This window comes from Phragmites australis, chromosome 5, assembly GCF_958298935.1.
Source record: "Phragmites australis chromosome 5, lpPhrAust1.1, whole genome shotgun sequence".
Lineage (NCBI taxonomy): Eukaryota > Viridiplantae > Streptophyta > Magnoliopsida > Poales > Poaceae > Phragmites > Phragmites australis.
In genome coordinates, this window is record NC_084925.1 from 42,997,304 (window position 1) to 43,023,801 (window position 26,498).

A 26,498-nucleotide genomic window follows, 5' to 3' on the forward strand; every position below is an offset into this window, starting at 1 on the left:
TAGCGGCTAGTCCACCATGGACCGGCTCGGGTGGACTGGCCTGTGGGCCCACTCGGCAGGGGGGGATGAAGGGATAAGGCACGGCCGGCTCCGGAGGAGAGGGGACGAGCGGCGGCGCCGGAAAAAGGAGGGGGAGCCGGAGCTCACCGGAGGGGGGTGGCCGACGGAGAAGAAGCGGCGGTGCTGAGAGGAAGAGGGGTGACCGGGGCGATGAAGGCGGCGCTGCGCGGCTGCTCGAGTTGGGCGGCGCCGGGAGAGAGGAAGACACCGGCCAGAGGGGATGGACGCCGGAGCTCGCCGAAGGGAGAAGAGTAGCCGGCGCGGCGACGGCGGCGGCGACGGTGCGGCGGCCATCAGCGCGGGCGGCGCAGCCGAGGGAGAAGGAGTAGCGCCGGGATCGGAGAAGGCTCGCTGGCCGGGGCGAGGAGCTCACCGGCGGCGACAGCCTCAAGCCGAGCGAGGCTCAGGCTGGTGGCGCAGTACGACGCGGACCGGCGTGGCGGCCAGCGGCGCGGCGCGCGCGGGACGCAGAGCGCGGCGACGGTCGGGATGGTGCAGAGGGCGGCGGCTCGGAGGACATGCGGGTCGGCGCGGCGGAGAGATGGTGAAGGGAGCGGAGGGAGGCGGTGACCGGCGGGGACGGCGCGGTGGCCAGGCGGCACGGCGCACACGGGCGGCGGCTGTGCGCAGCGCGGCTCAGCTGGGCGCGGCCGAGCAGCGCGACAGGCGCGCAGGAGCGGTGACCGAGCGGCCGGCAGGGCGGGGCGGGTCGGCGCGAGCACGCGGCGTGGTGGAACGCGGCGCGCGGACAGCGCTCAGGAAGGGAGCAGCACGGTGGCATGGGCGGACGGCGCGCACGGGATGGCGACGCGGCGCACGAAGGCGCAAGCGGCGCTACGGTGCGGCGCAAGCGGCGCAAGGCGATGGCGCGGAAGACGCGCGGGCGGCTGCCCTGAACAGAGAGGGGGGGGGGGAAGGCGAACCGAGCAGGGAGCTCACCTGGACGGCGCACGGCGCGACGCGGCTGAGCGACGGCGGCGGTGCGGCACGACGAGGCGCGCAGGCACGACGGCACGCCATGGTGGGCTCGGCTCGGCGGAATGGCTCGGGTGAGCGACTACGTGCCGGTGAGCAGCGGCATGTATGGCGCCGGCGCGAAGGGGCGCACGGGCGGCAGCGCGAGCTGGCCAGCGACGGCTCGCGCGAAACGGCGCATGCACGGGCAGTGAAGGGAGCGGCGCGGCACAGCTAGCTGACAGCGCGGTGGAGGCTCAGCAGCGGCGTGCACGCGGGTAGAGGAGCTGCGCTCGGCTGTGTGATGTGCTGCTGCTGTGCTGTGTTGGTGCGTGTTTGCCTGTGTGTATGTATGCATGTTTGTGTGTATGTATGCTTGTGCCTGTGTGGGGAAGCTTACTGGTGAAGCAAGGAGAGGAGAAGATGGAGTTTGCCATGCAGTGGAAGGAACGGGAGAGAGCAGGGCATGGGGATGGGCTTGCGGTGGTCGGTGTGATCTTTGCAGGGAGATAGAGGAAGGAGCTGGAAAGGGTGGTGGCCGGCATGGGTGCTGGAGAGAAGGAGAGATGTGAGAGAGAGAGATATTTGCGTATGAATATTGATTCAATTTGAATGCAATTGAATCAAATGGATTTGTGATAATTCAATTAAATATATTGAATTTGAAGTGGATTGTGTAATTCAATTTGTATAATTTGAATTGGTAACCGGGTTTGGAAAGATTCAAACGATTGTATTTGAATTAAATTGGATTAGCATAATTCAAATTAGATTTGAATTAGAAATGGATTTGATATGAGATTCGAATTGAATTGAAGTGGTGTAATTCAATTGTATTTGAATTAGAAATTGACAAGACTTTGCAACGAGGATTCGAATCGCATGTTGATGAATCTGGATTTGAGATATATAGGATTAAACTCAAATAGGAGTATTCGAATCTGAGTTTGGCATTAATTCAAATAAGGGTATTTGAATTAGGAGAAAGATTCATACTTGAAGCTTCGGGATTCGAGAAACGTTTGAATTCAGGAGAATTGAATTTAATGAATTTCGAAAGAATTGAATCAAGATTGGGATTCGAACTTTAGAGACATTCAAATTCGAGTTGACCAAAGCTATTTGGGGATAATTCAATGGAATAATTGAATTATAGATTTTAGCTGGATTGGAAGCTCGATTTTCTCGGTTGGGTTTAGATTAGAAGTTTGCCGAAAGGAACTAGAATAGATTCGAATTGAGAAGCATTCAATTCGAATTGCTACGCAAAGAACCATAAGAACCAATAAACCAAAATGCACATGATCAATTCAATGCAACGATTAATTTAGAAATTAACTTGGTGCTTTCTGAAATACTTAGCCCAAAATAATATATTTGAATATATACATACGAGTATATATACATCAAATATATACTTCCTTGATTTTATACTAGTTTAATAATTAGAAAAAGTTTTAATTTGGAGCGAATTTTGCTATATTTTTATATGCTAAAATTCAGGGCGTTACATAATCCCTCCTAATCAAAATCCTATCAAATTTTGCATCCGAATTAGGAATATGCCCAATGGTGTGATCTAATTCATCAGCATCCTTATCCAATTCGATCCCCTCCACCTCCCTTGATGAATGAATGAACAACTTCGACCGAATTTCTCTCGCAAATTCATTCCTCTCCTCATCAATCATCCACTGCGACTTTGGAGGCTGAAATGATCGAATGGCCCAAGAGCGCGCGGGGGGGGGGTGAACTGGGCAATTAAAAACTTATACCGAAATCTAGAACAAATAGCAACCTTAGCGTGAAAGAAAGGAAATACGACTACATGAACAAGTTAGGAGAAGGGAACTAAACAAGCAAGTAAAGACACTAAGAATAATACGGAATTAAAAGCTTGCAAGAATGTAAATAGTCAAATTGAATTGCAGAATAGTGAAGAGATGGGCAAGAGAACACTGAATTTTACCCTGAGGTATCGAGAAGTTGGCACTCCACCTAGTCATCGTTGGAGCATCCACCAAGGATATCGTTCCCCCTTGAGTTACCAAGACTCAAGTGCTCCCTCATGATTGCATCTTTTCCATCTCCAGATTGGTGAGCATCAAACCAAGTACATATCTCTTTTGAGGCTCCCACAAGAACTACAATAGATCACCGAGACACCACCAAACACCAAAGACCGGCTAGGTATTGCCAACCACCAAGAGTAACAAGCCAATAGCTTCACTTAATCAAGATCAAACCTAGACTACAGCTAGATGCACACTTACTACTCTCCAAGCACTAATGATGTCCTTAATCTTCAATTAGGAACTTGGAAATCAACTCATGTGCTCTCTCTCTTGCTTCTTGATGATACACATAGTGTATTAACTCCTCTGGATCGCAAGAACACCAAATGAAACCAAGTGGATGCGTATTTATAGGCTAGAGATCCAAATTATAGCCGTTGCCTAACCACTCAATTTTTCTGTTAACACCGGATGATCCGGTGAGTATCCTCTTACTCACACCAGACAATCCGGTGAGTTCAAACTTCAATCCTCCATTGCGCCAGCTGTCAATAGCCGTTGTACTGTTAATAGTCTGGTGTATGCATCTGGTGAACACACACTCAACACCGGACTATCATGTGAGTGTAACTCAGCCAAAAACTATTCGGTGCAACCCTCTCTGAAAATATTAGTCCAATGACTCTCATCAAGCCAACACCGGACTATCTGATGGGTTGAGCTGCTTCTACCATCATAGTCTCCTCTCGAGAAAATGCTCCAGTGTACATATATGACTCTCACCGGACCATCCGATGAGCAGTTCAAATCCAAAACACCCGAAACAACCCTCTCTGAAAATATTACTCCAGTGTAGTCTCTAATCAACTCACTGAACCATTTTGTGAGTATAACATCTTCAATTTGCCTATGAAAAATTAGTCCGGTGATCCCACACTTTCATCACCAGATTATCCGGTGAGATCAACTCCATTTTCCTGAGCAAGTTCACTTATGCTGAACTTAGTCCAATGATTTCACCATATTAACACCGAACCATCAGGTGTAACACTTCTAAATTTTTTGGACACGTGTCAAAAAAAAATCATCCGGTGATCCATCAACTTATACATCGGATCATCCAGTATATTCAGCTACTTTTTGTCTTGCTAAACAAATAAAGCTCCGATGGGTTCCTTTTTCAGACGCCGGATCATCCGGTGAATTAAACTTTTTCTGAGCTCGTCCAATTTAAACTTTTTTGAGCTCTAACTTCTTGACATCTCAACCATAGGCTTCTATGAGCTACCTAGTGCTATAATTTCATAAATATGCATCAAAACAAGTCTAGACTTAAGTAGATCAAGCTACTACTCTTAGTCTCTCTTTATAGTACGGTCAAAAGATTAAAAAAATGACATATACTACTCTAAGTTTTCTTCATCTCCTTTGTGACACTTAGAAATAGAAGATCCTTAATCTTAATGCACAAGTCCTTTGATCATCCACAGAATTGCCTTAGGGACCAAGAATACCTAATTATCATTATGAACTAAATTTTTGATACCCTTCAAAATAAATTGTTAGTCACAATAATACGGTTGTCATTAATCACAGAAACACTTGACACTTATCTAAGGGCCTAGATGCTATAGAGGCGGGTTCCAAAGTGCTTGAAGAATCTCCTGCTCCATGTGTATGACCTATAGAAGAAGGTGGTGTCGCCGTTGCCCGGAGAATCGTTGAATCCCTTCGCTAAATCCCTTGGTTTACAACGTTGGATTCCTCCAGAGCCCCAGGAACGAACGTGAGTTGTCATGCCCGCCTGAAGCTGCCACTTTGCTGCCCTAGTGATGCGAATTCCTGAAGCTGTCACTTTGCATCAGAGATGTTTCTTAGGGTGTGAACAACAATGCTAGATGCTTATGGTGAGATCTTTAAGAAAATAAAGTGTTAAGCACCTATATAAAAATTATAATTTTCAATACAAACAAAAACTACATGTGTTTAAATATAATTAACTATCTTGTTAGCACTAATATAAATAGTGATGCTTAAGCAAGCACCTTGCCCTTCGACTAAGCACCTGTACGAGTGCAATTGAGAAAAAAAATGTTTTTTTTCTATAAGAACCTCTAAACATCCCATTATACACACTCTTGATTAAGTATTTTCAGGAGGTTTAGTCTTGTACTAGTTTTTTTTTTTGTGAGGTCTGTTTGGAGCTTCTGCCCTCTTGGTGTCTCCCAGGCTGATGCTACTGACTTTCAGAGTGAACCTTTCCCCATTGTATCCTGGTACTCTTGCTTTCAATAAAAGTCAGGGTAAAATATCTTAGGGGCTGTTTGGTAGAGCTCCCAGAGCTGATTCCCAGCTGGAATCAGGGGGAGCTCTGCCAAACAGCAGAATCAAGCTTTAGCTCCCTGGCTGGAATCCGTGGGAGTGATTCTCTGATTCTGCTGATTCTGGGGAGCTGAAAAAAGTAGCTTCTCCTGATTCTGATTCTGTTGAGAATCATTTTCTCTGGCAAATTTTTTTTAGAGAATCACTAGAGAATCACTTTCAGTCACAGAATCACTCCCACCACAGAATCACTCCCACCACAGAATCAGGGCTTTGAAGAGCTCTACCAAACAGGCCCTTAGTCTAAAAAAAAGAGGAACAACATCCAAAAAAAATCTCACTCAAATGGAATCGGCATATCGAAAATAAAAGGAAGAGAAAGGTGAAGTAAATACAAATGTTCACACTGAAACTTCAATGAGCTTTAGCCTTGTCTCCGAACAATACACGCTGCTAGTATATAACAGTTCCCTTGATGGTAAAACATGCTGCTAGTATTTACTATCTACTTAGAAGTGCAGTGCTATAACATTTCATGCACAAGCAGCACAACGGAACTGTACGCTATTTACTAGTCTATTACATATATTAAAGTGCTAAGATGTAGAGCAATTCTAGGATAAGGTATTGTAGCTACTGTTGATGTATGTCACACGTATGTGCACATACTATATGTGTGTATACATATACGTATACATGTATATACTTATATGTACATATACATATGCACATGCATATATGTATGCGTATGTGTACATAATATTTTTGCAAAGTTCCAGAAAATAGCGTAAGTAATAATAGTTATATTGATAAATTAGTTGAAATAATCTAAAATACATAGAAAATATCTAAAACTCAAAAGAATATGAAACGAATTTAGTTAGTTACGTATTACTGTCATCTACATGTTAAAATTATGTACATACATGAAAGTATCACTGTTTTTTCATAATTAAATGAATATCTTAAATATTGATAAACTTATAAATAAATATTGAGATGCCTAAAATTGATGAAACTATTTTTATCTTTTTTATCATGCTCTGTCAAAAAAAAAAAAAAAACGGACGCAGCGTAGCGCCAATCCGCTAGTATTTACTAGGTCGGCCATACCGCATCAGATATGTGTACTCAAATCAAAACGGTCGAGGACTGTTGGTGATATGGGAACCGAGGGTTTCCAAGTCCCGAGGCCAGGACAGCAAAGTGCCACGTGGTACTATCCCTCGGGGACCATCTCCCCGAGGGTCTGAGAAAAGACAGTTCCGGGAGGGGGTGCTCGAGGTCATAAACAGTTGGTCCCCGAGTACCTAGAGTTCCCCGAGGACCCGAGAAGAGCCAGTTCCGGGAGAGGTGCTCGGGGCCATGAACAGTTGACCTCCGAGTACCTGAAGTTCCCCAATGACCCAAGAAGAGCCAGTTCCGGGAGGGGTGCTCGGAGCCATGAACAGTTGGCCCCCGAGTACCCGGTGTTCCCCGAGGACCCGAGAAGAGACGAATCCGGGAGAGGGTGCTCGGGGCCAAGAACAGTTGGTCCTCGAGCACCCAGAGTTCCCTAAGAACCTGAGAAGCCTCTTGCCGGTGGACCCCACAAAGGGCTCCACGGTGAGGTGTCAATCGGTGGGAGGCCCGATGCTACATTTAAGAGGGAGCGTGGCGTGTCACATCCAACCACTCCCCCCCCCCCCCGCCTGTCGTACTGAGTACGTCAGTCCCTGCCACCGCCTGACAGGAAGGCGTGGGGATAATTAATGCGACAGGTCCCATCGCACATCACCCTGCGGGGCCCATAAAGGAAACGACTTGAAGATATCGTCGCTGGGCTCGAGGCGTATCAACTGCCACCCTGCCGCGTCAGACTGTGTCAGATCTGCTCTGACCGGACGGGCATGCGGGGATATTCAGCGGCTGCCGGGTGGGCCCCTCTGCACCTGCTAAAGTTGGGGCGTAATGAGTGACGGGACCAGCCGAAGGGCGCATTTTAAACCCCTGTAACATCAAACTGTAGACCCATAATGGTTGTTTTCCATTTATGGTTTATGGGAACTCGTGCTCCCGTTCTGTGCACGCCGAGCCTCCCCTGATAGGATAAAAGGGAGGAGCACTCCTGATAGGATAAAAGGGAGGAGCACTTTGTAGAAGGTCGGGCTAACTTGGGTCGAAGAGACAAGGTGAAGCCAAGCTGAGGTTCAACAAGCAAGAAGCAAGACCGAAGCTCAAGACTTAGACAAAAAATCTTGTAACACAGAGATCCAGAGAAAGGCATTTCAAGAGCATTAATAGCACATCAGATACACAGGAGTAGGGTATTACGCTCCGTGCGGCCCGAACCTGTCTAAAATATCTTGTGCATTTACTCCTACTAACTGACGATCATCCGTCCCGCCTAGATCTTATATTTTCGTATTAAATCTACGTACGAGGTAGATCCAGAATTAATCCTCCGGCCGAATCTCAAAGGGGGTCCCTCAGGATCCCCACTTACGGTGTTCATCCACCGACAAGGATCATACTGCATCAGATATGACGTACTTCAGATTAGAAGACAAATACATTCTCGAAAAAAATATGAGAATACAGAAGGATTACAATTCTGTAACTAATGCAATGCAAGAGACGAGTCTGTTGGAGACTATCTATGCCACACGGTGCGGCAAGGCAGTCTTTTGGTACAACGGTTTCTGCAGAAGCAGCTGCGCTACTGACTGATCCACGGGGTTCGTCTGCGTCTCGGTCCATCTGCTTGATTTGAACCTGCTTGACATGTTATAAAATACATTAATTCAGGACTTCAAATGCTGGATCGGAGTACAACATTTCCAAGCACATTTGAACATCGCACCCAAGAAAGCAGCAAAAGATAACATGGATATGCCATGCATACCTCTTTGAACCTGATGATCCCACTGCTCCACTTGTACTAGCGACACAATGCTTTTGTTCGACACCGTTGGCCAACCGGTATAAGGCATCCCTTATGCGTCCTTTGGTTGCAACATCCATCTGCAAGGTACATAAAAGGATACAAAATGTGATGTAAGTACTAATTATCACATCAAGAAATGACAGAGATTACATCACGAGAATGATTACGAAATGCTATGCCAATTACCGTAAATTGCCTACCTGATTCATGCCTTCCTGAAGCTTCTGGAAGCCAAGATCCTTTACTGGCACCGCTTCCAGGATCAATGTTGAGCTAGGCTGCTCATGTAACTCTGCAGAAGTCATCTCCTTCGAACAAAACTGCGAGCCTGCACAGTTCTGAACATCGCTGCCTGGAAACTGATAGGTTTGTGCTGCTGTGTCACTCATAAGCATTTCAGGCTGTTCATATGCTGACAGTAGAGGAAAGTACATATCCAGTGGATTTTCAGCCATTCCCTCGAGGATCATATCTGGAGTCCCATGAAACAGAACATGCGGCTTCTTCTTAGAGCGAGGAATATGAGCAGCAACAAGATCTGGCCCTGAGAAAGTAGATGAAGGTACCGTTCCATCATTGCACATGGTGCTAGATGCCGTTGGGACTCGCATTTCCCGATTCGAGCAAAGAATAGCCTCTAGCTCCTCGCAGCCACCGATTTGGTTCGCGCTTGCAATATCGTCTAAGGGGCAGAAAAGTTCAGCATCTGAATGGTGTGAGAATTGCTCGATTTCCCCGGAAGAAGAACTGGCATGTGCCTCACAGTTCAAAGGTGTATCCCTCACTTCATTCCTGGATTGTTGCTGTGTGTTGGTCGGATTTTTCATATTGATCTGCAGAAGGTGAAGAGAAAAATTAAAATGTTTCTCCTTTTTTTTTTAATACCGGCCCCTCTTTTCGAAGGTTTCGTTGGAGCCTTTTTGATGGGGTGTGCGACACACGGGACTCGAATTCCGGTGGGCGCGGCCGAACCAGACGGCTTTGCCATCGGACTCCATGTCCCATTAGAGAAAAAATAAAATATTTCTCTAATGGGACCTATATTGTTTGCAGGAAAATATGGCCTAGAATCTGGAGATATGATGCATATTCAACAGGGCAAAGGTCTTGACTCCTGGCATGACAAATTGACAAGAGAAGCTACCTTCGGGAGGAAATACTTTTCATCATATGACCTTCAAAAGGGGGGAGAGAAAACAAATTAGGAAGATGGATTTTGGAAGTACCTGATGAATGAATGAATGTTTAGCACTAGTAGCATCAGGAACTGAAACTGATGACTGTAATATATGATCAGCCATGCTCTCATTTCGATCAATCGAGAAATCGATATTGTCAAAATAGCTGCTCGGTACAAGTTGAGCTTCTGGTGAGCAAATTGAAGACCATATATGTGGATCCTCAAAGTAATTGCTCCCTATCTCAAACGTGGGATCGAAATTTCTAAAGAAAAATAAAAGGAAAAAAATAAGGCTTCACAAAAAGGTGCCATTGCTGGGTACAAGGTAACTAGGAGATTACCTGAGGTTTGTTTCGAAATCATCGAAGCCACCCAGCTCAAGCCAGTCACAGTCAAACACATCTTTTCCCTTGTTCTTGCGTTCATCTTGTGTTCGGACTGTATAGCCTCCTGATGAAGAATTGCCCAGACCAAGGTATCTATCAGCAGAGAACGTGCTAGCCTCTGTGCCTGCAGAGAACATGCCACGGCCTTGAAGTAGCACACTGTGGTCACTGATCAGAGAAAACTCATCCATCGCGACGCTTATAACCTGAAAAGGAAAAGGACACCGTTCGAAAAAAAGAAAAGGAAAAGGGATGCAACATCTTAGACAAACATCGGTAATAACGTAGTCTATGCACTATTATTATACGACCACTTCCATGATTGCATTCAGTTTGTTCTTACAGAGCTATCGAGTGCCAGAGTTGATCAAGATCATAAGTGAAAAACACACCACGCAAACAACAGCAAGCCAGAGAACCGAAGAAATACCTTGTCGGCGCGACGCTTGCAGGGCCGGATTTGAAGTACGGCGTGGGTTCGGCGGCGCTGCACTTGAAGAGCTGGGAATCTGATGGTACAGTGATGGCATAAATAGGAGCGGACGCCGAAGGCCGAACCATTCGGTGGACGAGATTTAGGCGTGCCGAAGTGCCGGAACGCTTGTCTAGATGCGATCGATGGCGAGGAGGAGGAGACTCTTCCCCTCCCTGTCCGAGAATGGCTGTTCGGCACAGCTGGGCCGCGCCCCGACGCCGACGTGACGCGCGCGTGCGCGCCAGAAACGGAAGTGGGGCGCGCGGACGCTAACGTGCTCGGATCGGCCGATGTGGCGTCAAATCGGCTCCGGATCAGACCGGTTTTGCGTACGGCGGCCCAGCCTACCCACTCGCCTGGTCTGCGCCGTTGCCTTTGCGCTTGCTGCCTACGCCGAACTGGCTCCCGCGCCTTTCGTGAGAACGGCAAGTGGTGGTGACTGGTGAGGCGGTGACGATGACGACTCGGTACTGGGGTGGTGGCCTTGACGCTTGGACGCCTCTCCGTTCCGAGCTTTCGAGGGCGGACGTGTCGACGTGCTTCGTTCGGGCGGTTTGGCCAATGCTTTTGACGTGCGAATTGGCATTTCACATACGGCGATTGGGGTGAGTTGCAGCGCCGTAGCAGGGAACGGAAGGCGGTGCACAGGCTAACTCATGAGCGTGTAAATCTGCTTGCCACTAGCGTGGATTGGATGTGATTCGTAGTACTTGTTGTCAATGTTTGTATGTTTTTTTTCACGTTTTCTAAATTTTAGACGCTGGAATTAGGAGCATGAATCAGACATGTTAGTGACGGGGTTGGGTTTTGGGTTGGTGGTATTGGATTCCCAGTGGGCGGTAGGTTTAGATGATGATTGGCAGCGACAGGCTAGCCCGACGGAGGAGACGGGCATGGGGGGCAGAGCAACGGGACGTCGCCGACTGTAGGCGATAGAGGACAACCGATGAATAGTACTAGGGTAAGGACGAGCAGAGATAGTCCAGTGTGGCGACGAGCGATAGCGGAGGATCATGTTGCGTAGAGAATGTTGTTCTACGTAACATGATCACGAACTGAATCGTATGGAAGCCATGACGTCGATACATGACGTACATGCGAAAATTAGAACGTGTGCGATGCAATTGCCGTGTGGTGGAAATTTTCGGCACGGGTTCAGTTCAACCCGAAGCAGGTGGCCTCCAAGGCGGCAACGGCAATACACGATCACTTGAATCCTCTCTTTGGGACGCCACCGTCGTGCCGTGCACGTACAGGCACAGGACAATATCTCATTGAACTGAGACGTTTGGAGCTTTGGGCCGGGTAGAGTTGGCCTTTTAGCTCTGCCTAATTGCTTGTCGCTTCGGTAGCCAGCTAGAGCTTAGTCATGTAGACGAGCCACTTGTTCGAAGAAGTTAATTTGTCCTTGGATGACTGGAGCTGTCAAGCCTAGAGAGCATAGATACCAGTCTCTTTTGCCTGTACCCCACAACTTGGTTTCCAAGAGGGGAAAATGCTAGTGGTAACATGCGGCGAGCAAAACGTTTTCGAGCATAGCTTGCTCGTTCTGATGACGCCGAGATCGATTCGGCAAGTCCGAGAAAGCAAAATAGCCGGCCGGGCAAAATGCTACAGCGTCCCCCGGTCCCCGTCGACGCGCAGCGCGATTTCCAAGCACCGTCGTCCGCTGCGCGCGGTGATCAGGCGGTGCGTGGCGCTCGCCGGCCTGACCGTGTGGGCGTGCCCCGCCGTGGTCGCGCACCGTGCCTTTTTCAAGCTACGAAGGCGTGCGCGTCCGGGGCATAGACACTTTTACAAGTTGGTACTCGTACAGCTGGGCGATCGAGCTGGTTCGTGCAAGCTGCCGGGTTGTTAGGAACGTGAAGGAGAGGCGAGCACGTATGACCCGCGTTACGTGGCTCGATTGATCCTCACTGAGTTGGGTTTCTGCATTCTTCAGACTTGAAACAATAAAGTCGTATCAACGCTTGACCAGGTGCACATCATGTGGCACCGAACCCTCGTAAAGTTAGCAGCTATGATCGCGCTGTCATCGATCAAAGCTAGTACACCATTGCCACACATGGTGCTGCCTTTTGGTAACACCTAATCCACGAATCCTAATCAAGATGTCTGCAACTGTTGGTTTCATCTGTGCCCGTCGCTCTGCCTCTGCTCAAAGTCGTACCATTGCCATCACTGCGCGTCTGTATCCAGACGTCGTGGCGTGGCCACCCTCATCACGGAGCCATGGGCACACACGCGTAGTGACACTTCACCACGGGTCCCAAATGCCAACCACTCCTCCACGTCGCTTCGTTGCTGCCCGGGCGGACACACCCGCGCGGCAATCTCGCTCCGCGAGCCCCTCCCCGCCCCCACAAAACCCCCCTCGCCTCACGGTGTCTGCTCCCCGCGCGCACCGCTCCGCTCGCCTCGGCCATAGCCCGAACGCTACGCATCTTCCCCAGCCCATTCCCAGATCCCTCCGGCGCAAACACAGAGACCGAGACCCGAGCCCGAGCCCGAGCGATGGCGACGCTCACCGTCCCCGCCGCCGTGCCGCCCGTCGAAGAGGACTGCGAGCAGCTCCGCAAGGCCTTCCAAGGTCGCGCTCCCGCATCCCCACTGGCACGAGCCAGCGTTTTCGCTGCACGCGCTGGCAACTGACGCGTTCTGCATTTCGATCGCAGGGTGGGGCACGAACGAGAAGCTGATCATCTCCATCCTGGCGCACCGCGACGCCGTGCAGCGCCGCGCGATCCGCCGCTGGTACGCCGATGCCTACGGGGAGGAGCTGCTCCGCGCCCTTAACGACGAGATCCACGGAAAGTTCGAGGTAACTAACTGGTCGATGGAAACAAGCACGCGCGCGGCGGTCGAGCGTTGACCGATTACGATTGGGACTGTCTGATTCGGTTTTTTCCTCCCAGAGGGCGGTGATCCAGTGGACGCTGGACCCCGCGGAGAGGGACGCGGTACTGGCGAACGAGGAGGCGAGGAAGTGGCACCCCGGGGGTCGCGCGCTGGTGGAGATCGCGTGCGCGCGCGCGCCAGCGCAGCTCTTCGCGGCCAAGCAGGCGTACCACGACCGCTTCAAGCGCTCGCTCGAGGAGGACGTCGCTGCGCACGTCACCGGCGACTTCCGCAAGGTGACGGCTCTGGATCTCATCACTTATCACGACGTATTGCTGTTTTCATATATGGAGATCCCATCTGCGCTTGTCAAAATGTTATCTTGATCTCTTTTTTTTTCCATTTCGAAGTTATACAGATTGCTAAATGCAGTGCTTGTTATGTCTCATCTCGTAACAGGATCGCTATGTGTATTGATGTTCGATTGTGATACCTTGGTTCATACATTTTATTTTAATACTATTTCGTTTTGGTAGAAAATCGTTATGCTCTTGGTCCCATTACTAGTCTAGTGCATACATCCTGAAGATTAGATGCTAGATGTTACAAATCTGATGATCCTGTTGATACATTTAACTAGTCTAGTGTGATTTAGATGCATGAGTGTGATATTAGATGATCCCATATGAGGAATTTATGCGGTTGATATCTGTCAAAATGAGATTCTGATTTCCTTTATCTCGTTCTTTCACTGAAAATTGGACCATTTAGTGTTTGTCAACACGTTACTCTTCAATTAAGCTGGACGTGCTTTCTGTTTTTTGGATAACTACTGATTCGGAACATCCTTTTTCGGGTAGACTGGACATGAAAATTGTTAAAGAGAGTTATGAATAATGATTTTTTTCGTTTCAGCTTTTAGTGCCTCTTGTAAGTGCATACCGCTATGATGGCCCAGAGGTGAACACTTCACTGGCTCATTCTGAAGCCAAAATACTTCATGAGAAGATCCATAAGAAGGCTTACAGTGACGATGAGATCATAAGGATTCTCACCACACGGAGCAAAGCTCAGCTACTTGCAACATTCAATAACTACAATGATCAGTTCAGTCATCCAATCACTAAGGTAAATAATAGTAAGTGAGCTCTTGTTAGTAAAGTTCCTTTCTCCATTCAAATATGAAGGCACACACACACACACACACACACACACACACACACACACACACACCTCAAAAACATCTGTATTATTACCTATGCCCCTCCTTTCATGATCGAAAAAATTGTATTCCCTTGAGTTGCATTGTATAGCGCCAACAATGAATTTGGTCCGGCAACAACCGAGATGCAAGGAATTACTGCCTGTACAACTTTGGTTCATTAATTAACACTGCCACTATTATTGTTTGCCGTGCGTTCGTGTATCTGTTGGAATTCAGTGCATTTTATATATTGCTTGAAGAGGGATTGTTCATAATATTGCATACAGTTTGGTGATAAATTGTTAGATTGTTCATAATATTGTCTGGTGCTTGCTTCTCATAGGATCTGAAAGCTGATCCCGAGGATGAATTCCTCGCAACACTGCGGGCGATCATCCGGTGCTTCACTTGCCCTGACAGATACTTCGAGAAAATCATTCGGTTGGCTCTTGGAGGAATGGGCACAGATGAGAACTCTCTCACCAGGGTCATAACTACTCGCGCCGAGGTCGACCTGAAACTGATAAAGGAGGCCTACCAGAAGAGGAACAGTGTGCCACTGGAGCGCGCTGTTGCTAAAGATACAACCAGAGATTATGAGGATATGCTCCTTGCCCTCCTAGGGGCAGAGTGAAGCTTCTACTCTCTGTTCGTTCTTGTTTGATGCGAAATAAAGCTGCATAGAACAGCAAAATGCGTGGTTGTTTCTGGATAATAATAAGTTGTAACCTAGCCTGCACGACAGTGCTCGTCAAATAAATTTTATTTATTGGCTTATCAATTTTTTAGCTGCAACCAACACTGTTGGTTCACTATGATTGTCCTGTTGACTAATGAGGACATCCAAACTGGATCATAATTCTAAAATGCTCACATCCGGGACAGCATTTTTTTTTTTTTTTTGTTCCCCTGGTAATTTAGGACGGTCATGAAATAGCCAGATGATGGTCAATCAACCAAACATTTGTCATCAAAAGTAGTGCGAACCAAATCAATTGTTCTGGTAACAAGAAATGTGGTAGAGGATGTATGCCAATATTCAAGCTTTCGGGCAAGTCAATTTCTAGTTTGACCACAATAAGATCACTGGAAAGAACCTCTTAGTAAGAGTATATTCAACTCATGACGCAATTCGGTGATGAAAAAAAAAAGAATATTCAGAGGTGTTTTACATGTTCAGCCTAGCCTGTCAAGTGTCATGATCAAGACTATTCATTTTTTTTGGTGTCATGACGAAGACTTGCTGCAGCACAACCTGCCACGTAGAAGCTTACATCGAGAGATCACAGGAAGGGGGTAACCTGAGTCCCGGAAAGTTGTTACACAAACTGTCTAGTCAGGCTCTTGTACTCCTCTTATTTGGACAAATTTGAGCAGCACATTTGGGCTGGCTAGTTTCATCAGTCCATTTTCTACTATCAAATTATACGAATCTTCACGCGTCAGTGGCTGTCTTGTTTGTCCTTTCTCGTATGTTGTGCACTCAACACAGTCACACTGCTTCTCTTAACAAGCATCAAAAGAAAGAAAAAGACACGTCGGTTCCATGCGGCAGTAGAACAAAAAGACACGTCGATAGATAGCACATCTTACCATAAAGAAGATACAATCAAATTAGGTCAGCGGATGTCTGTCAGCATTCGACCTTTCTGGCAAGGAAATTCAATTTTGACCGTAAGAATCGGTGCAAAAATCCTCTTGATATGAACATGACTGTTAATCCTAGTACTAGAGTTTACAACTAGAATGTCATGGTATATTCATCTCATGACGCAATCTGGTGACGAAAAACTTCTTCAGTGGTGTGTTTCATTTTCAACCGAGCTTGTCAATGTCAAGCGCGATGACCAAGACTTACTACAGTGCAACTTGTTACTCACGTCTCTTGCGTGGCGCACCTACAGGTTTACATCAAGAGATCACAAGAATCTTGCAGCCTGAGTACCGGACATTTGTAGCACAAGCTGTCTATTGAGGGCATCAGGCTCTTGGACGCCTCTTTATTTGGACAACTTTGAGCAGCACATTTGGTCAGTTTCATCAGTCCAGTCGTACTATGAAATCAAGTGTCAGTCGGCATATAATTGAGATCAATAGAATAGGCCGCCCACTGTGATCATTTCGCAATTACAAAAATCGAGTAAGTTACTTGATTTGATACGTATTACATGAGCATGTATCAGAAAGAAATTGCAAGCACAGCTGCCATCGTGTAGCTATGCCTATACACGCATATAACACATGATCAGAAAGAAATCACCAAACCGTTCACCATCTTTGGATCCATTAATCTAGCCAGCCAACAAGTACTTATTCGATGGACAAATCGGCCCACGAGTCGAACTCCGGCGACCCGAGGTCCGACAGCCCGTCGAACACGCCCGGCGGCGCGCTCTGCGCTATCACAGGCTGCACGGCCGGGGCGTCGGGGCTGCTGTTGCCGCCGGCAGTACTGTTGGCCGCCTCCGAGCCACGCCCATGCCCTTCACCGCCACAGCCTTGCCCCGAGGCGACGACGAAGGGGTTGGCCGCGTGCACCCTGCGCGGCAGCGGCCGGAAGATGGCGGCCTGCGGGAAGCCGGTGAGCTCCTGCACCATGGCCCGGAAATTGGCCACGTCGGTAGGCACCACGGTGGTTGACGAGTGGCGCGACGACGGCGGCCGAGCCGCGGGCTTCTTCTTGGCGCGCCGTGGCTGCACGGTGGCCACGGGACCGACGGCGGCCGGGAGTGCTTGTCCGGGCTGATGAGCGGAGAGGTGGAGCGAGCGGGCCGTGGCACACGGCTGCTGGTAATTCGAGTTGAACGTGGTACGTGTTGCCGTGTGGTCTGGTTGTTCGCAGGAGTACATCGGTGTGAGCTGAGCAGAGAGAGGTCGTGTTAGGGTGGCACGAAATGGTTTGCAGGTCGCAACTCGCAAAGGGAGTTTGATGTGTATATATAAACTTGGCTGGTGACTGGAATCGTGCCATTCATTCTACGGTGTCAGTGATCGATAGTGGTGCCATCTCCCGGGGAGGACCTACCTCGAACGCTAATCAAGATGGGAGACTGATGATACTCGCAATAATCATATTTCCTCCAATATAGATACTTGTTGTTTTAGATAAGATGGCATACATTTAACTATTATTTTTTAATATTTATTTATAAAATTTAATAAACTTATGATATTATGAAATCAATTTTTCGAGATAAATTTATACATATATTTTTAATATTTATAAACTAAATATTTTAGAAGTTATTGTTAGTTAAAATTTTAAAATTTTGATCGAACGATATCAAAACGTCATGTTTTAAAACTAGTTTAGTTCTTTAGCTTGAGCGTGGAGATGTGCACCTTAGCCGGAGTCAGTGGTGGATTTGACTTCGGCATTGATCGACGACACCTTTTAACTTTATCCAGATATGCGCATTTGAGGCATTTTAATCTGCACCAGTCACTAGTGAAGTAGTGCTTGTATAAATCAACATGCGCAGGTGAGCAATACAGCAGCAGTAAGTTTGCAGTGTCAATAAAGAAGCTTCGGGCCTAATGGTGATGGACCAAGTTGCAAGAGCCATGCAGATAAGCAACGGGCAGATGAAACAGTTGAGGAGCGTTGTGAAATGGCATGTCGCATGTGTGGTGACCGGTTTGGCGAGACATGCAAGGCGGAGCAGATAGCTTTCCGGTAGAGTAGGACGGACTCCCTCCTCCCGGCCTCTGCCACATGTTCGGCTCTCCTCCGCTGTGCGGACCGGCGGATACAGTAGCCGTTTCTCTCGTCCTCGCCGCGAGCAAGTAGCCTCTGTGAGTGACAGGGAAGACGAGACCGGTTCATGGTTCCTATTATTTTTTAAATAGTGAGATCTATTTGTATGGTTTTCTTTAAGATAGGGTTGAGTGAGACCTTTTTTGCGCGATCGTTTTGTGTATACTTATACGAGCGCTCGGATTTGAACGTGGATTATCTTAAGCGCTATCCTTACCAAACAGGCTAACGTCCGGATGCTCGCTATTCTCTTTTAACCAAGATCTAGGGTCAGGTCCACCAATCCACCATGCTGATGCGAAGAATTCACCATCAGATGCCGGAGCGCTAACCCAAGTAGCCATGTTATTGTTACTTATAGCTATATAGTATTAATATTTTCTTCTTTTATAGAGATTATTTATATATATATATGCATAATAGCTCTGTATTTAATATGTATTTCTGCAGCTAGAGTCTTCAGAGATAGTACCAAGGGAGTGCACATGATTAAAATAGGTAATTAGAAAATTATTTACCCGCCATGGATATGGTCTATCTTAGTTTCTATTGTTCCATTTTTCTACTAATAATTTTTTTACTTACTTTTTATGATGTTGATGTATTTTGAGATAGGTGTATCTTAGCTACGTAGAAATTAAGAGTAAACTATTAGCATGTAGTTGTATCATTTTAATATAATCATAAAAGTTAATAAAGTTTTTATTTTTTTTTAAAAAGCAAGTAACCTATGTGAGTGACAAGGGAAAACGAAACTGGTTCGACGCTTCGATAGTCTCTTCTCGCCAAGATCCAGGGCAGGTCAGGTCCACCATGTTGTTGCAACGAATTTTCGCCATCGGATGCGGTTGCGGTCACCCAAACTTGAGGAGAACTCCATCCATGTCAAAACCGAGTCAACTAATTAATGACGACGTCGACGCGAGGAGGGGTCGTATCGAGATACCGTCCACCCACAGATTACCTTTGACGTCTCGACCCTGAATTTGCTGAAGCAAAAGCCACTCTGCGAGTGACTGCATGAACCAGGAGGACGACAGGTAGGACTCATGCGGATGCACGGTGTCACCGCCTAACTGGTGCTCGGGTGCTGCGCTGTTGGCCCTGAACCGTACCATCGGATAAACTTGGAGTGGGTTTAGTTACCCGTATCTTTCTTATTATGCTCTAACGGATGCGTACAATTACGAATATAATATATTTATTTGTCTGTATTACATTATTGCAGTTTAGTTCGATAGTAGTAAATATATAATCTCATCTTATTTAAGTGGATACACATTTTACATCCACTTATATAAGTGGGTTTACTTATTAGTGTCGTAAAATTATTTTCGTATGAGTAACTAATTATAATTTTAATTTTTTGTAACTGTTTATGCAGCATCAGATCAGTCAACTAGATAAAAACTCAGCTTAGTCTGTTTAAATATATGCAACCAATCAAATACTCTTCTTTTTTTAAAAAATATCACTTCATTCAATAGCTCTATAAAATCTCATCTAACAAATCAAACACACCAAAGAATTACAATCTGAAAAACTGACGCTTCAAGTACGTGTAGGCAGCAGAGGAAGTCATTCACGTGGAGTAGTCGTTCTCTGAAAAAAGGAAGCATATAAATAGAGTGTAATTAGTTGTATAAATCCCTTTCAATTTAATTCGGTGAATACGTGTAATTTTATGAAGAAACATATTTAGTTATTCATAATCATTGTTTCAGTAGCTGATTCGACAGATACAAATATACATCTTATCCTAACCCGAGAGTAAAACTTGATTCAAACTTCACTCAACAGTCTAGCCCAATGAATATAGGCTCATGCAGACGAGCTCATTTAGTAGTATCAAAAAATATTTTCATACAAATAATCAATTATAATCTTAACTCTTACATCCGCTTATTACTCTTTTGAAAGAAAAAAGAATAGGAGGATTTTGCAGTTCTTTTTTTCAGTACCTCAAGATCTATTGACATTCGGCTCAATCTTTTTTGGAAAAAAAAAAGATTGAGCTCTTAGCATGATCTGGTCCTACTTTTTTTTTGTCTACGCTATTTTTTTAACGTCAGATTCAGTGAACCAAATAGAAACTCAGTTTAACCTATCTAGATAAATACAATCAATAAAAAAAAATTCAATAAATATGACTCTCCTCAACCTATTTTATCTTAATCTACTTAAATCAACACAGCTCTGTAAGACCTCATCTCCGGATGGTAACTATCTCATCACTGAGCTTCACACCCAGTTTATATACCCGTTTCAGTGCAATGATCGATTCGACGGATAAGAACAGCCATGACGAAACGAGTCAGCAGGCGGCTAAGTAAAAACCATATGATTTGTAACAGAAGCTTAATGATTCGATTGCTAAGAAGTAAGAACCATATGATTTTTCAATTTAACATGGATGCTCGTCATTTCTAACCAGTAACTACTAAGAGCATCTTTAAGAGAAATTCTATCCAACTTTCTATAGCTATATATTGAGAATTTAATTAAAAAATTACTCTAACAAATTCCTAATACGACACTCTATCTTGATCGAGCCTTAAAATCATCCATCTTGCTATCTATTTGTAGGGAACACCTACCTCGCTCCCAAAACGCCTGACCCCAGGTCCACCCGTTGGAGCTCGGCCCCGCCCGTTCTGGTGATGCGGTGGTGTTACAGGTTGTCGGGACGCTCTCCGTAGCGCACGGCACAGGCCAGCGGCATCGTCATCGAGCCCAGGGGCGTCTTTCGAATCCTGGCCAATGTCGTGTCCATCACGCAGGAGGAGTCATGCCACCACAACTATAGCGTCACCGACGACGACTACCTCGTGCATCTACCAGATCCCGGCGCAGTGGCGCTCGGTTCGCCATGAGCCGCCGTTGATTGAAGTGGGCACGTCAGCGTGCGCCACCACCGACGGCCCTGGATCCTGAGCAGCCGGCGAGCAGCGTCTCTGACGTGACACCGGAGGAGGACGTGGCCATGTCGCCCGTTATGCTATCTCGGGACTCGTGGACGCAGTCCAGATCCGGGCCCCAGCCACACTAGGCCCCGGTGAGCTCGGAAGCTGAGCGGAACAACGACACAAAGTCGGCTTCTTCGACAACACGGACGATCATGAGCACCAAGAATCGAGTGTTCTCTTTTGCTCGTGAAAAGAAAAGAAGGGGGGGGGGGGGGGGGGGGAGGGGAAAGATAGCAGGTGGGGCCTATTTTATTAGTGATATAAGAGAAAATATAAGAAATGAGTATCCAGAGTATGTTAGAGATGAAATAGATTTAGAAGAGAAATATTATTAAGAAATCTCCCTTTATTTTTATATAGAGATATATTTTAAAGAGCCTTTTGAAGATGCTTTTAACTACACCATTCATTGGCAAAAGAAATAGCACAAAAAGTGGGGTCCAGTGTTCCGGGCTCGAGGCTTCCAGCCCATCATGGAAGACGCTCCATGCTGAAAACACACTAGAAAACATAGATTTTTTTTTATTTTTATTTTAAAAAAATTCAAGATTACATATCTATTTTAAAAATAATAAAGTCTACCCTACCGTCGCTCATTTAACGTGCGAGAATAAGGTTTCACCCGTTGAACGAGTGACATCTTATGGGCCCCGGTTGGCAGTACATTTAATAATCAGGGAGAAGAATGTCTCGCTCATTCAGTGGACAAGACACTCGCACGCTGAACAGATGAGACCTTCGTGGCTGCGACGTCGTGCGGGCTCACTAAAAAGTCTCGTCCGTTGAGCAGTCGAGACCTTTTAAGTATTTAGGCCAGCCTGACCGGCTCTGCCGACGTCAACACTTCATTAGACACTCATTCAGTCGAGAGAGGAGAGGGGTGGGAGGGGAGGGAGATTTGTACGATTAAACCCTGCTGAAAAAAGAGGTAATTTTTTTTTTACAAATCCGGTAGGATAGCAATTAGTATTAGATTTTGATATAGGTTAGATGTTATATCTAGATTTTGTTTTATATAACTGGTAATATAGCCACTAGAAGTAGTATAAAATATAGATCTAGGTTTAGAATTAGGATTAGATGTAGTTCAACAATTAGATCATGTTTATACGTATATTTTAGTAATTAGAAAGGGCAAATATTCTAGGTGGACTCAGTAGAGAGCATGTATTATACCCTGACTTGTTTTTATTCCTTAAGACATGTTAGGTTTAACAGCAACATGCTATTATACTAGTCTTTAGGCGTACCATACATACCAACATTTGTTGTCATCTCTTTACGGTTATGGTTCATTTGTGCAGCGATGAAAAATCTCATGTCCCATGTAATGTTTATTAGTGTATATAAACTTTGTGCCGAGTTATATGATATTTATGCTTCATAACTAGTATTGTCCGATAAATTAGATTTGTATTCTCATAAAGTCACTTCGTACAAAAAAATTCCACATACTTTTACACCAACTAAATAAAAAATTGAGAAAATTAATGTGCAATATTTTTCAATTTACCAAATACAAATTATATTAAAAAACTAATTATACATATAATTCTGTAGTTGAATTAAATCGAATGAAGGTATCACTCGTTGAACGGGCGAGAATTTCCTCTCCCCGATTATTAAATACGCTGCTAGCCGGAGAACGGACGAGTCCTTGTTCTCATCCGTTGAATGGACGACGGTAAAATAGACTTCATTATTTTTGAAACAGTTATGTAATTTTGATAGACTTCATTATTTTTGAAACAGTTATGTAATCTTGAAAAATTGGAATATATATATATATATTCGAAAACATAAGTCGTCTAGCCCATGCGTGACGCATTGCTGAAGCGGCGGCCCACCAAACTGGATGGCCTGGCATTCGGGTCGAAGCCTGCCTACATTTGTTGCGTCCAAAAGCAGCGGGTTGGAGGTGGTGGCTTGCCAGCTCGAGCTATGATTCGGAATTACTCGGTGGGGCGTTTCGGCCCATCGGTCAACCAGACGATGATATGCTTGAGTGGGATAGGCAAATTAGCTCACCAATAATGGAGTATCAAGGCATGGTTTATTTTCACACACCTCCTAAATTCCAATCATCTAAAAATAGGATCGATATCTCAGATAAAAAAAATGATGGCCACCGATGAAGGTTGGATGAGAGGGTTCGATTTCTAACGGGATTCTCTATTGGCAGGATTAGAAGGAGGTTGTGGGAGGTAGGTCGGCCTGGCGGAGGAGACATGCACAAGGGTAAAGCGCAGAGGTTGCGGGGACGCTGCCAATCACTGGTAGTGGAAGACATTCGATGGGTGGTGCTGAGGTGGAGTGAGTGGAGATGGCTCGACAAAGCCGGATTAGTGTAACAATGAGAGTGCGGCTAGAGGCGGGTGGAGGCAAGAGGGGAGAGGTGCGAGACGGGGGAGCAAGCTAGTGTCAGGAACGAGGTGAGGGAGCTTGAAGATGCCTGAAAAAAATATGAAAAATAGACGTCTCAATAACAGCAACATCCTTATTTTCAAGGAACTGGATACAACTTAGAGAAGCTTTTATTTTTCAAATATATAAAAATAATAAACTAATAAGAAACTCAAGTCTTCTAATAACACGTGTTGCTGTTTGTTGGTGTATTCCTTTCTTGTATGATTGCGTCTTTGCACTTAGAGATTAGTTATCTCATACGCGTCAGTTACATCACATCAGTTAAGGTCGCTGTACGTATACGTTAGTTGTACTGTACAGAAGCTTGAGATATGGCGATTTCGATTCGCGAACTACCGGCTGGCGCCATCAAATGCGACTAGTATCGGCTTTGATTTGGAGATCTCCTGCTGTCCTGCATACGACAGAGACTACGCAACTCAAGTATAATTCTTCCCGGGATTCTGGCTGTCTTTTTCTTCCTTCAAACAGAAAGGATAAGACATGCTGCAAAAGTCTGTTAAGCATCTATACGCTTGGCTGGTTTTGATCAGATCAGATGCCAACGTTTGGATTTCTTGGATCAGATCAAAGGATCCTTTCGATCAGATCAGACGCCAACGTTTGGATTTCATCACGCCATTGCATGGAGCCTCTCCCGAACTCGTTATTCAATCGACGACAGAAACCATGGTAAAGACGCTAGGATTTGTTGAAGCGAACGTCGGTTTTCCGAAGTGCGCCACAGACACTCGAGTCGGCATCGGCGTTGAGGCGAGAGCCCATTTTAGCCTTTTTATGCGTGACCTGGACGACGTTACACGGAAACGATCGCCTATAATATGGAAGCGCATCATACGACCCGGATTCGGAAAAGCAGGGGGGGGGGGGGGGGGTTGACCACAAAGCACACGATTTTTCGTGTCACGTCACCAGTGGGGAGCAATATCGCGACCCAAAAACGACGTGAGACCAGCAGACGCTGTACCAACAAGCGGAGGGGTTGTTTAGCACGTCCAACACGTTTTGGCCGCGTCGGTGCTGTTGTATAACGGTTTTCTCTTCGGACTTAGACTTGCAAGTCAGGGCTCATACCGAATACCGAAACGTGGATTCATAGTTACTTCAGATATATATCTATGTCTACTTGTGTTTTTATGTTTGAATCTACTGTGTCGACCGTGAAAAACGGCTAGCAATGTAGTATTACAACAGGTGCGAGCACACAACACAATAATGAAGGAGTATTCCAATACTACATCCATGCCCCACCAGGAATGTGTCGTGCGGCCGTGTCTGCTCTCCGATCAAACCTTCCATCCGACCGGAGATTCCAGCGCCCCAACGCGCTACGAGGTCAACGGCTTGTGCGCTTTGTACGTGCAAGGCATACTAACAGTAAGCGTCACAATTCCAGTGGATAACATTGCGTTCGTGACAGCCAGGAGTTTTTTGTTGAAATGTGCATCAATCTGAGGACCTCATGAACATGGTTTCCCTTCTTCGTCAAATGGTTCATGCCCATACTGTCGCAACAAAAATAAAGAAGAAAACTATGTCGCAAACAAAATAAAGAAGAAAACTATGTGTCCCTGCATCTCTCTCGTGATTACTTTTCGGTAGCATCTACAATAAGTCGATAACATTTCACTGATTCTTCATCAAAAAAATCACTTTCGTGTTCATTAATCAGCGAGATCAATTCATAACCCAACCCTCGTCGCCTTCTACGTTGTCCCCCATGCACACCGCCGACACGTCACCTCGCCGCTACGGCCTTGACTGACCCTCCCCCCCCCCCCATGCCCACTAGTCTTCCCTGGTTCTCTTCTACTCGCCCCACCATGACCAGCTTGGACGGTGTCACCGCTGCCCGAGCTACCACTTTCGACCGTCACCTCCTAACTAAAAATAAAATATGCATCAAATTACTAACCTTAAAGAAACTAGAGCACATGAATTTTTCTAAATTTTGGAGTCTCTAAGTAACGAGTTGTCATAAATGGTTAGCGTCCAGTAAAAACAAAGCTCTTTCTATTATATTTAAGATTTATGGTAAAAATGATTGTATCCAATATATATATATATATATATATATATATATATATATATATATATATATATATATATATATATATATATATCAATACCATTTGGAGAAACAAAACCAGTAATGATAAGAAGCATATATGATATAACTAACAATTCGTAATACGAACCGGCGCTAATATTGCGCTGTCGATTCATACCATAAATTGATAGTGATATGATCTTTATTACTACCAGTTTTTGATATGAACTGACGGTGAAACAAAACTCGGTTTATAATATGAATCGATACTAATAATAGGTATCACTAATATACCCTATGATTAATTTGGTAGTTTGAGGTTATAAATTGACAATAATACTTTATTGGTACTTGTTATAAATGAACCAGTATTAATAGCTAGATGTCGATGGTGTCTATCGTATATTGCTAGTTGTGTAATAGTGTTTGTCCTAAAATCAGTTAGTTATTGCACATGTGCTTCAATTTCCCACACCAAACAATATTGGAGATACAATGCAAACTTCGAAAAACATGAGACCACGATCATGTTTGGTATAATTTTAGCTTTGAGATTCATACATCATTTAGAAATTATATGATAAAATAAAATAATTTAAATATATATTTTCAGTTTAAAATAAGAATAAGATATCTTAATCAAATACTCTCAATTTTATTCACAGCTCTGACTACAAGAATTTCTGAAGCTAAAAATGACTAGATATAAAAATTCTTATAGTTAGAACTCTGCTAAACATATCCTGTAATAAAGAAAACTGAGTCGGTCAACCTAACTAAGCAGTTCACACCATGAATACACTAAGAGTCTGTTTGTTTTTCCTGCGGATTGTAAGAATCTTGATTCTGGATTGTGGATTATAAAAATTACTCTAAGGTGAATTATGCTATAATCAAAATCTAAATGGCTACAATCTACTTCTAAAATCTATCCATTT

The 26,498-nt window shown here is 45.4% G+C and overlaps 4 protein-coding genes across 4 annotated transcripts; 1 reads left to right on the forward strand and 3 right to left on the reverse strand.

Moving 5' to 3' along the window:
- Window positions 1–463: 463 nt before the first annotated feature.
- On the reverse strand, window positions 464–1,080 carry LOC133918100 (uncharacterized). The gene is made up of 2 exons (XM_062361850.1): window positions 1,000–1,080; window positions 464–952 (listed from the first exon to the last, which is right to left on the reverse strand). Exons 1-2 carry the CDS (start codon window positions 1,078–1,080, stop codon window positions 464–466), a joined length of 570 nt encoding a protein of 189 aa, XP_062217834.1.
- Window positions 1,081–7,987: 6,907 nt separating this feature from the next.
- On the reverse strand, window positions 7,988–10,034 carry LOC133918101 (uncharacterized). Its single transcript, XM_062361851.1, has 5 exons — window positions 9,799–10,034; window positions 9,504–9,720; window positions 8,478–9,110; window positions 8,236–8,354; window positions 7,988–8,105 (listed from the first exon to the last, which is right to left on the reverse strand). Exons 1-5 carry the CDS (start codon window positions 10,032–10,034, stop codon window positions 7,988–7,990), a joined length of 1,323 nt encoding a protein of 440 aa, XP_062217835.1.
- Window positions 10,035–12,623: 2,589 nt separating this feature from the next.
- Window positions 12,624–15,141, forward strand: LOC133919832 (annexin Gh1-like). Its single transcript, XM_062364364.1, has 5 exons — window positions 12,624–12,908; window positions 12,994–13,139; window positions 13,234–13,452; window positions 14,072–14,284; window positions 14,704–15,141. The coding sequence occupies exons 1-5, from the start codon at window positions 12,833–12,835 to the stop codon at window positions 14,992–14,994; spliced, it is 945 nt and encodes a 314-aa protein (XP_062220348.1). The 5' UTR covers window positions 12,624–12,832; the 3' UTR covers window positions 14,995–15,141.
- Window positions 15,142–16,444: 1,303 nt separating this feature from the next.
- On the reverse strand, window positions 16,445–17,288 carry LOC133917720 (uncharacterized). The gene has a single exon (XM_062361584.1). It carries the CDS (start codon window positions 17,208–17,210, stop codon window positions 16,671–16,673), a length of 540 nt encoding a protein of 179 aa, XP_062217568.1. The 5' UTR covers window positions 17,211–17,288; the 3' UTR covers window positions 16,445–16,670.
- Between the last annotated feature and the right edge of the window lie 9,210 nt (window positions 17,289–26,498).

Bases quoted from the DNA above. Each gene is read 5' to 3' on its own strand.
- LOC133917720 (XM_062361584.1), bottom strand. From the start codon at position 17,210: ATGTACTCCTGCGAACAACCAGACCACACGGCAACACGTACCACGTTC.
- LOC133918101 (XM_062361851.1), bottom strand. From the start codon at position 10,034: ATGGATGAGTTTTCTCTGATCAGTGACCACAGTGTGCTACTTCAAGGC. The intron at 9,721-9,798 runs GTAATCTCCTAG...ATTTTTCTTTAG, and splicing joins GATTTCGAAACAAACCTCAG to AAATTTCGATCCCACGTTTG. The intron at 8,355-8,477 runs GTAGGCAATTTA...TGTACCTTGCAG, and splicing joins TTCAGGAAGGCATGAATCAG to ATGGATGTTGCAACCAAAGG.
- LOC133918100 (XM_062361850.1), bottom strand. From the start codon at position 1,080: ATGGCGTGCCGTCGTGCCTGCGCGCCTCGTCGTGCCGCACCGCCGCCG. The intron at 953-999 runs GTGAGCTCCCTG...CTCTCTGTTCAG, and splicing joins TCGCGCCGTGCGCCGTCCAG to GGCAGCCGCCCGCGCGTCTT.
- LOC133919832 (XM_062364364.1), top strand. From the start codon at position 12,833: ATGGCGACGCTCACCGTCCCCGCCGCCGTGCCGCCCGTCGAAGAGGAC. The intron at 12,909-12,993 runs GTCGCGCTCCCG...TTTCGATCGCAG, and splicing joins GCTCCGCAAGGCCTTCCAAG to GGTGGGGCACGAACGAGAAG. The intron at 13,453-14,071 runs GTGACGGCTCTG...TTTTCGTTTCAG, and splicing joins TCACCGGCGACTTCCGCAAG to CTTTTAGTGCCTCTTGTAAG.